Below are 10,643 nucleotides of genomic sequence, written 5' to 3'. Positions count from 1 at the left end.
GCCATTTTTGGCTGGAATTTGTAGAGGTATCTGGCAGGCTGACAGAAACACTTTTATTGCCCAACCTTCATTTTGGTGACCATATAGTCATCTTAATCTTTTGTCTTGACCATCGCCCTCAATGACTATGTTGTCATCTTGATCTTTTTTCTTGACCATCTCCCTCTACCAAATGAATTTGTGATGGAGATGGTATTGGAGTTCGATCCTTCAGGAGGATCAAAAGTTCTCCATCGACAATCTGTGTTCGTCTTTCTTTTTATGTGCTAAAGGGAAATTTTTTTTGGGTTAGTTTAAACTTGGGACATGCTGCTGTGATTGTTGACAACGAACCGTTTGAGCCCAAGTTTGTTTCCAATTCCTTTTAATTTCAATGCAAACACAACCAGATACAAAATCCAAACCCGAACAATGTCCATTCCACCAACCGTTATCCCAAAAACGAATTTTCCACCGTCCATTATCCTAACCAGGAAAAGAATCAGTCCCAAACTCCCCAATAACCCGAATCCAAAGGTTTCCAGCTGAATTCAACACCAAAGCTTGTAATTTCTGGCCAAAAGTTTGCTGGATTCTGAATTTTCCGCCTAGTTATTACTATCAACCAAGGCTCGACCTCGTGATCTCGTATGCCAAGAAACATGCAGCATTTGCAGGAACACTCCTCGTCATGGCAGGGCCAAACCCTCTATAGAGTCCCCTCACCCCCTCTGCCTTCAGAATCTTTTTCCCAGCGTCGAAGGCCCCAGAATACTTGGGGTTTTTATAATCATCGACTTGAATAACACTCTTTATAACATCAGTCGGGTAAACTGCGGCCCAAAAAACGGCACCAGCCGTGCCTCCGGCAACCATCAGCGGGCCCCGCCCCAGTGATGACGTGTCCGTTCCTCCTGCAAAGTATTGCTTGATAGCCTCATAGATGCCAAACATCGCAGCATTGCCGGGGACCTCGCGAGAGAGGGTGGGCCCAAGACCTTTGAAGAGGCCGAGGGCCCCACCTTCACATTTGAGTACGTGGCGAGCCACATCAATGGGGCCCGAGTACTTTGGGGTGGCAGCGGCAGCAACAAGGTCCGTGGCGAGTGCGCTTTGAGCTTGGAGTCTGAAATTTTAGATGGAGAGAAATCGGGTTATGGGCTCGAAAAAAGAGTACTTGCTGGCCACAACCTGTGGTTTCAGGGACTCATTGTTGGAATTATGGCCCGAAAATGGGGTTATTGTCGGAATGATAGTTGGGTTATTGTCAGAATGATAGTCGGGAAAAGGGAATTGAATTTGGATTTTTTTTTGTTTAACTGATCCCAAATAGTTGGGATAAGACTCGAATTTTATAATTAGATTTTCATGCATATTATCTAAACCGTCCATTTTCAAGATTTTCATATATTTATAGATTTACTTGATTTTTAACCATTTTTGGAGTTTAAAATTTTATAATTAGAAGTGAAAATAGATTTTTAAATAAGGAAATTGTATATAATGAGACCATTTACTTTTTATGCAAAGTGGTCACATTTCTTTACAACCATTTGATGTGAAATTTGATAGCTTGGATGTATACGTTTGAGAAAATTTCTTTTGAAGTTTGAGCTTGATCAAATGGAATAATTACAGCCTCCCAACTTTACATCCAATAGTTAGGATTATTGTGACCACATTGTGGCAGCTACGTTAAGGGCAATATAGATGGAGAGGAACAACAGGATTTTTAGAGGAGAGCAATCGGCCTGACAAACTACCTTCTCCGGACTTAAATCCTCGGTGATCTTCGGGGCCTCTAACAATCGCATCTTCAAAGGGATTTGTTCTAATGCTTTTGTCCAGGATTGGATTTCGGTCCTACAACATGAGCAAACGTCCCTCGAGGAACCCCCCATGAATTCCTCCCGACCAGGGATGTCGCAAGCTTAACGTTGACGGATGTTCTCTCAAAAACCACAGCCCATCAAACATTGGAGCCAATTTTTGAAACTACTCTGGTTCAACTGTGCTCTCTATATCTAAGCCTATTGGCCATGCAGACACTACAGAAGCAGAGGCGATAGCCTTGCTAGAAGGCATCAAACTCATCCAAACCCTAAGCATTCAAACCCTCACTATAAAAGAGGCCTCCAAGTCATCCCCACCTCCATGGTGCTCGGCTCACATCTGTGAAGAGATTAAGTTCCAGAGCGGGGATATTCTTGTCTGCTGGAAGCATACTTGGAGGAGGCGAACACCTTGACTAAAGAAGCAGTTGTTGCCAATGGCTTCTAGAGTTCGAACTAGCCCTTTTACTTCAGGGGACTCACTGACTTTGTAACCATAACAGATGGCTAAATCTTTTGTGAATTCTTTTTTCTTTTTTCTGTTCTGTGGTTCCGGTGCTTACACTTTCTTGGACTGCCCAACCTCTCTCATGTACTCTACTTTCATTAATTAAAAGATAACATCTTCAACAAAAAAAAGTAAAAGTAAAAGTACATGTAAATGGTCTCATTCTATACTTTCTTTTAAATAATCTTAAAAAGGTTTTACCCATGATAAAATTTGGAAGTGCGCTTTTACTGAATTGTTTAAAGTTGCAAGCTAATAAAAACCACATCCTGATTATATAACACAAATTGTATGACACACAAGAGTAATTGTATAACACATAAGAGTAAGAGTTAGAGATTTACGGCACATCAAATGTGTACTACACAAGTCCACATATCGCACACTCGTACTCCTAACATGCTTTCCATAGTGCGATATGGCTTCAATTTTATGGAAATCACATAAAATTAATTTTTTGAAATTTTTCTCTCTTTAAAATAGGTTTTTTTTTTCTCTCCTGTGAATGATGCGCTCCTGACCACCATTCGAAATCTTAAGAAATAAGAAATTATGACCTCCTTACGCTTGAAATTTATGTACTTTTCCTTTAAGGTACATGGAAAGAGCATCAATTTTAATTTTGTTATTTTAATTTTTTTAAAGTTAAGAGCAGCAAATTTAAATATTTTGATATGAAAATTGAGAACAGAAGTGCCATTTTTAGGGTAGAAAGCTAGCACACGAAAGAGAGAAAATGCTAAAAGAAAGCTGACCACAGATGTGAGAAGAGAAAGGATATCAAAATCAGTTTTGAGAGAGAGAGAGATTGATTTTGACATACCTGCACTTGATAAGCTCGGTGGGGCAAGCCAAGAACGAGACAGCCACGCCGGCCCCGGCCCCCGCCACAACCTGCTGCCGGACGGTGAGCGGCACCCCCGGCTCGGACCGCAGCAACTTCTCCATCTGCCCCCTGACAGTAAACAGCACGGCATTGAAGGCGGCAACGGTTGCCAGCGGTGCCCCCATGCCCTTGTAGAGGCCGAAGGGGCCCTCTGCAGCCAGGGTCTTGCGCACGGCATCGAAGGCACCCGTGTACATCAGGGGCCGCCCGGGGGCAGGAGCTGGTTGGCTCTGGAGCTTCACTTTGATTGTGTCGAATGGGTGCCCGCAAATGAGCTGCGCCACCCCGCCCACAGTGCCTGCTGCTAGGTCCTTTGCAGCCTCCGCCATTGCCTCAATAAATTGCTCTCTCTCTCTCTCTATCTCCCTCTCAAAGATGTTATGATTAGTATTTCTCTCTCAGATCTTTGGGGGTGACTCACTGTCTCTGATCTTGTGATTAGTCTCGCTTTTGTATTGGATTTCGTGATCAGTCTCTCTCGACCTTTACAGGATCTAGGGGTTATATTTCAGTGTAACTGGGGCTAGGGCTAGGGCTACTCCTCTTTCTCTCTCCTGGGGATCTTGGGTTTCAATGTTCTGCATCTCCTAGAGAGGGCTCTTTCTCTCTCTAGGATCTTCGCTTCAAACTATGATGATATTGGGTCTGTGTTTCTATTCATCTCCGGAGGAAGGAAGGTTCTTCGTACCTCCCCATTTCTTCGCCGGTCGGAATCTTATTCTCTCTCTCTCTCTCTAAAATTGTCCCCTCTTACTGTTTCAGGCCCCTGCAACAATGAGGAGAGACAAAGAGAGAGAGAGGAACACAATATTGGAGGGTATTTTAGTGGCCACCATAAAATCATGACATAAATATCCCCATGTTTTTGTTCAAATGTACCGCAATGGACCAGGTGGTTCGCCCTGGCCTTGGATAACTCGGTTTGGGCCTCAAAATATCACTTAAAGGCCCGGTTGGGTGGGACTTTGCCCTCGAAAGCTAGGGCTAGGGCTAAGGCCACAGAATACGGGGTGGGGCTTCACGCAGGGCCTGAAAAAATATGGTCCAAGAGCTGGGTTTGGCTTGGACAGGCCCTATGAGGACTAGGGTTGGGCTCGAGCTGGGTCGGGCCTTTGCAGCCATAGCTAACAACTTCTGGCTCGGTGGTTTACAGCATCAAATACCATTTGCAATTTTGTCTCAAACTTTATAGGGGGAGAAGGCTCTCCTTTCCAACAAGTGTGGGCTTTGACGTTTAATCTAAAAATATATATAACTTGTAAATAGTAATATTTATTTTCAATCACCAAATCAAGATCAATCTATAGTGAGTATAGCTAAAATCATTTTTTTTTTTTATAATAAAGTTACTATTGTGAATATAGCTAAAATCACATTTTTATGATAATAAAGTTGAACGAGTTACGGTCAATTTGCTCAATTCTTTCTCTACCCCACATTTTTTACGAACTGTGTGCTTGATAATGCCTTGTTCATCCAAATTGTCAAAGCTCAAGTCTCATGCATTGAGCTTGGCCTAGATTGAAATTTTCAAATAGTTTTCAAGATTGAATTGGTGAAGATAATGGTCCAATCAGAAACAGTTTAAGTGGTGGTTAGATCAATCAGACCAAATTCTAAAAATATATAAAAAATAAAAATCATAGTTTTATGTTAATTGAACCAATCAAAATCAGATAGTCCGAAGTCCCTAAATTTGATATTTTAGTGAATCATATGAAAATTATTAAATCATTTCCATATAATTATTTTTCATTAAAGTGAAAACTACTATATTGGTATTTACTCAAAGTCTCAAATGAATTAAAACTAGAGAATAAAAAAATGGTATTCAGAGTAATACATTTGTTTACCTTTATTGGCAGCTTTTATGAAAAACTCAATGTGAAGGGACCGATAAGCAGCCAAAAAAACCCTGCAAAAGAATTGTTTTTATCAGTTCATATTTCATAAAATCATAATGAATTAATCATATGTTTTAATTTATTTTGCCCGAAATTAATAGTGATAACTCTCTCTCTAAATAAATTAATCACAGGATCATTTTATTTTCCTTATAATTAGTCCAAATAACTTTCTCTCTCTCCTCTCTCTCTGATTACTTACCGGATACTGGTGGCATTTTCATAGGAGATAGAAAAGAAGCTCCATGATTGAGCAACCAGGATCTTGCTTGTTCTAGAGAGAGAATATTAAAGATGAAACAATGAGAGAAAAGTTGTAGAGAGAGAAAGTTAAAGCTGAAATAATGGAAGAATGAGAGAGGGGCGATGGTTGGTTTTTACATGGGCTCAGAGGGGATTTGGGAGCGACGTGGATGAGGAGAAACCAGAGAAAGAGGAGAGAGAGTAATCTAAAATCCTGTAATGGTGGTGATTTTGTGACCGAGATAAGTCGGGCTAGAGGGTGTGGTAGAGAGGGAATAAGGTTGTGATATGGATGAGAGAGAGAGAGTATAGAGAGAGATGGGGCACGAGGATGTGATGTGAGAGTGTTGCTAGAGAGAGAGAGGGGGAATGAAGTTGTGATGAGAGAGAGAGAGAGAGAGAGAGAGAGGGGAAATAATGAGGTTGTGATGTGTGTTAGAGAGAGAATTTGATCTTGGAAGCAACAAACATGATGAGTCAATTTGTAGAGCGAGAAGAGAAATTTTCTTTATTTTTTATGGTATTGGGGTAGGTGAATGGGAATTTTCCTGGTGGGAGTAGTATTAGCACACGCGTAGTCCACTAAACCCTAAATTCTAAAGGGTGCGGTTTGTATAGAGCCGAGGCTCTAATCAATTATCGATCAACGTAAAGCGTATCTTCAAATAGTATCGAGAAATATAGTTTCTATCGGAAATCTTTATGATAGCCTTAAAATATATTTTTATCTTTAATTATAAAATTTCAAGCTTAAAAACTAATGCAGATTGAGCATATCTATGAAAATCATGAAAATTGACGATCCAAAAATACATTACAAGATGTATTATTTCCAAAACATGAAATCTATTTTATTCTCATGTCCATGCATTTTGAGGTCAAGATGATCAATTTGATGATATTTGGGCATCAAAACAACCTATCCTAGTGAAAATTTTGAGGTGCATTTTGATTTGATTGTTTAGAGCCTTGCACTTATAAAACTTTTTTCAACTCTAAAATGGTAGAGCACAAATATGAAACAATTTTTTTTTTTTTTGTTTTGGTCTTTTGGGTTGGTCAGTGGAGAGAGGCCCCTACCATTGGCAGAAATTGATAGAGGGACAATCTAACTGCTATTGTGTGATTGAGGGAGATGTTCGTATTGTTATCAATTGGTGTAATAAGGATGTTAGACCGCCTTGGTGTTTGAGGACGATTTGAATGCATATATTGGGTATAACTTCTCAATTGGAAGTATCATTTAGGCATGTTTGTAGAGAAGCGAATGAAGTGGCAGATGGATGGGCTAAGCATGGTGGTTTGTTGGATTCTTTACAAATTTCGGATTCTTTGTTCGGTTGATATCGTTGAATTTCCTTTGTGATTATAATGAAATTTAGCAATAGGATTGTATACAATGAGATCATTTACCTTTGAAATATGGAGGTCACAGTTACTTACAACTATCTCATATGAAATCTGGTAGCTTGGTGTGTTACAAAGTTCGAAAAAAAAAAATTTGAACTATGAGTTCAATCAATAAAATAAATGCCGTCATCCAATTTCACATTCAATAATTAAAATTAATTGCGACCATTTTATACTAAAAATAAATAATCACAATATATACTTTTCGTTATTGTATAATAAATAAATAAATAAAAAGAGAATCGATCACATTTAGTCATAGTGCTCTTTTTCTTGAGAGAGATAGAGAGGGTCTAGTCGCATTCAGTTTTTTTTATGCCCCAAAAAAGTTTTTTCTGTGCCACAAAGAAGAGAGAGATTCCATCGAATTTAGTGGAGGGAAGAAGTGTACATTGTACATAAGTTATAAAAAGTTTTGGCCAAATTTTATGCTTTTTGCCTATTGACGTAATGCACCTCTTTTACCCAGGTTTAATATAAATAGTAAGTTTAAGGTCTTAACCTTTTTTTAGACATTAAAGGAAATTAAAAGTGCTTTGAAAAGGGTAAAAACACGTTATCATCTTCTGAACTTTTTTCTAACTATTTTAAATAGGCCACATGAAAAAAGATAAATTCAATCATGTTCCCAAAATTTTATCCATCCAAACAAACCTTTACATGCATTTCCGATCCACCTTATCTTTGTTATTTTTCTCGACAATTTTTTGTGCATATAGTATGCTCAGAGTAGTTTGTATATCTAGCCCCTCGGTCTTATCCACTGTTCGTTAGAGAAGAACTTTGAGCACAACCAATGTACATCCAAATAATTTGATTTCGAATCTTTAAAGGGTTAATTGTGACTTTTTATATTAAAAATAAATGGTATTATTATATATTCCCATCACCATCAAATTAGTGAAAGGTATTTTAAAATTTTGCAAATTATGTGGTTTCTAGAAAGTCGACCTCATTATTATTATTATTATTTTTTAAAGTAAACATTAATTCTAAACCTCATCCCAAAAAAACTTTGGGCATGGAAACCCCTATAATGGCTTTATAATTTATCTCCATAAAAAATTATCAAATTTATGTCTCAAAAAATTGTGAAGATTTTGTAGATCTATAAACACTAGGAAATAAATAGTTTAAATAATGTGTTACAGTATACATCATTTTTAAGACTTAAAACCCTCATTTTTCTTTTACATCCATATTGGTCTTTAAGATTTTCCAACACCAAAACTACAATTTATAGTGAAATTTGAGCCACAGCCTTACCGTTTTCATGAGGTCTAGGTCTTATTTTATTCTTTAGCTCTTCCCAAAATGAAAGGAGTTATAATGAGATCTAGGTCTTAATTTGACCTTTTCCTTTTCCAAAAAACGGATGGAGTTAAAGTTCAATGAGTGATAAATTAAAGAATATAAACATAGCACTATTGGAAGAAATATTCATAAAAGAAAAGCTTAGTGCAATTTGAAGAGAGAGAACTTCAAAGAAATGGAGAGAGAGAAAGAGGGTGAATTTTGCATCCTCAACAACTTGGTGATAAGGATAGCATGATATCGATAATAAATCGCTTGTACCCAAAAAGACGCCAAAAGGTAGGTGAAATGGAGGTGGAAAACACATATCATGAAAAAATAATAATTTATATAAGTGTAAGGCTTTAAACAATCAAATAAAAGTGCACCTCAAAAATGTCATTAAAAGATGTTGTTTTGATGTCCAAATATCCTCAAATAAATTTATATGTAGTAATAAGGATGCTTTCTTCCTTTCTTGTAAAATAAGGTGGGACTAAATACGAATAATACCTGCTCTAAATCGAACGAAGAAAAGCCCTCTCTCTCTCTCTCTCTCTCGAAAAGTATTGTAAAATAACTATGAATTGTATTGCAATTTCTTTATACTAATGATGAAAAATGGGTAGCGGCCTAAATCCGCATGGATTTATTAAAAAAAAAAAAAAAACAAAACAAGAAGAACACGTATACACTATTTACACAATCAGGACAACAAATTTACGACACAATAGAGAGAAAGCTATGGGAATTTTGGACTGTACTCGGGTCAGGTCTTGCATGGAGTCTAGCCTAAACCATATGGGCTTCTTCAGGTTAGGACATGTGCCAATATGAAATAAACAACTCGGTATATGTATATAGAGAAAAGAAAGGTTTCTATGCTTCCCTTACAACATAAAAGATATTTATTTATTTTTTCATCCAACTGTCCAATTTGGATCAAGTGAGCTACTAACCATTTAATTTAGATCCAATCCCTCATAGCATTTTATTTGTAATTTTTTTACTAATTATATGGACATAAAATTTGGTATATGACATCACCTCAATGGGGCACACTTAAATAAAATATTAAAACATATTATTGACAAAATGTAACAACCAAAATACCCTTGAATATTTCAGGGGTATTTTAGTCATTTTATTTTATAGGGAATACATTTTTTATACATTTTTATAGGTGCGAGTTCAAGAGTGGATTGGACACCCAAAATTTGGTGTTACAACGTTTTGTATAAAAAAAATTAAAAATAAAATAGCATAGAGGGTGACTTTGTGATTGGGGCCATTTAAACCATTCATTTAGAATGAACGGTTGGATAGGAGGAAATATATAATTTTCATGCTGCAGGGAAAACATATAAAGCCCTATAAATAATATGTAAAATATATGAATGAAAGCATGTTTTATATTTATTATTGTAATATTTAGTATTTTTTTATATCTTGACCTGACTAGATCTAGGAAATCGGGTCTTGGTCTTGCCTACACCTTTGTTGGGTTGGGCCCAGGCCCTTACACCTCTAGGAAAGAGAAGGAAGGGGTGGGACTGCGGCATCAAAGAACCATAGGGAGCATCACTCTTAAATACCCCTACTTATTTTGAATTATCAAGGAACAAGAGTCCATTTCGATGTGTCTTGAAATGTTTTTTAGGTAGGTGACCCACTAAATTGGAAATTTAAAAATAAACCTCAATTATTTTAACCCATTCTTGTTTTTTTCACAGGGATTTGATCTTATTTGCCCTTAACAATACACAATATTTCAAAAGGCAGATCGATGGAGCAGATTGTTCACCACTTATCCGTGTTGGATCGTTAGATTGGTGATCTGGATCGGTCTAAATTAGTGATTCATAAAATATTAAAAATAAAAACTTAAATAAGAATTTACAGGGTGGGATTTTAGTGGATCTCGAAAAAAAAAAAAAAACGTATAAAATGGGACTATTTGGCTTTGATACAAGACGGTCACAATTAATCCTAACCATTAAATGTAAAATTTGACTGCTACATTTATTTCATTAACTAAGTTCAAAGTGCAAAATAATTTTTTCTCAAACTTTGTGATACACATAAACAATCAAATTTCACATTGGATAGGTATAAGTAATTGTGACCTCGTTAAATTAAAGGTAAATAGTATCATTCGATACAATCTACTAAAAGTTAAATTAGATAAGATAAAAAAAAGGGCAAAAATATTAAAGAGATGAATTTAAAGGGAACAAAAACTCATACCATCTTAGAATCAAATTGGATCCCAATTGATTCCTATCAAAATCGATAATCCGAATCGAAAATTGTATTCTTGATTGATTCCTATCCAAATCGAAGATCCCAAACGAAAATTGTCTTGTTTTGAGATAGTGATAAAAGTATAGGGTGCAGTTTCAATAAGGTTGCACCCTTAAACAATCCAATTAAGGTGCAGCTCTAAATTTTTATTATAATATCTAATTTTGGTGTAAAAAATTATTAAGATTATCGAAAAATGTATTTTTATATCTAATTATAAAATTTTAAACTTCAAAAATAGTTAAAATCATGTAGATATATAAACATGTAAAATTTTTGAAAAT

The 10,643-nt window shown here is 36.5% G+C and overlaps 1 protein-coding gene across 2 annotated transcripts; it reads right to left on the bottom strand.

The window, feature by feature from the left end:
• Positions 1-347: 347 nt before the first annotated feature.
• On the bottom strand, positions 348-5,832 carry BOU (Mitochondrial substrate carrier family protein). Of its 2 annotated transcripts, XM_006837351.4 has the most exons (4): positions 5,312-5,832; positions 5,059-5,120; positions 3,143-3,971; positions 348-1,105 (listed from the first exon to the last, which is right to left on the bottom strand). In XM_006837351.4, exons 3-4 carry the CDS (start codon positions 3,532-3,534, stop codon positions 601-603), a joined length of 897 nt encoding a protein of 298 aa, XP_006837414.1. In that variant the 5' UTR covers positions 3,535-3,971; positions 5,059-5,120; positions 5,312-5,832; the 3' UTR covers positions 348-600. The 2 variants fall into 2 exon arrangements, with proteins under 2 accessions (XP_006837414.1, XP_020519263.1); XM_020663604.2 differs by lacking the exons at positions 5,059-5,120; positions 5,312-5,832 and having other exon boundaries at positions 3,143-4,091.
• Between the last annotated feature and the right edge of the window lie 4,811 nt (positions 5,833-10,643).

This window comes from Amborella trichopoda, chromosome 13, assembly GCF_054954075.1.
Source record: "Amborella trichopoda isolate Santa Cruz 75 chromosome 13, AtrichopodaSantaCruz75HAP2 v2.0, whole genome shotgun sequence".
NCBI lineage: Eukaryota > Viridiplantae > Streptophyta > Magnoliopsida > Amborellales > Amborellaceae > Amborella > Amborella trichopoda.
Note: the sequence above shows the minus strand (reverse complement) of the source record. Positions and strands in the feature narration are given on the sequence as shown.

Excerpts from the sequence above, each read along its gene's own strand:
- BOU (XM_006837351.4), bottom strand. The coding sequence starts at position 3,534 with ATGGCGGAGGCTGCAAAGGACCTAGCAGCAGGCACTGTGGGCGGGGTG. Across the intron at positions 1,106-3,142 it reads ACCGAGCTTATCAAGTGCAG|ACTCCAAGCTCAAAGCGCAC; the intron begins GTATGTCAAAAT and ends CTAAAATTTCAG.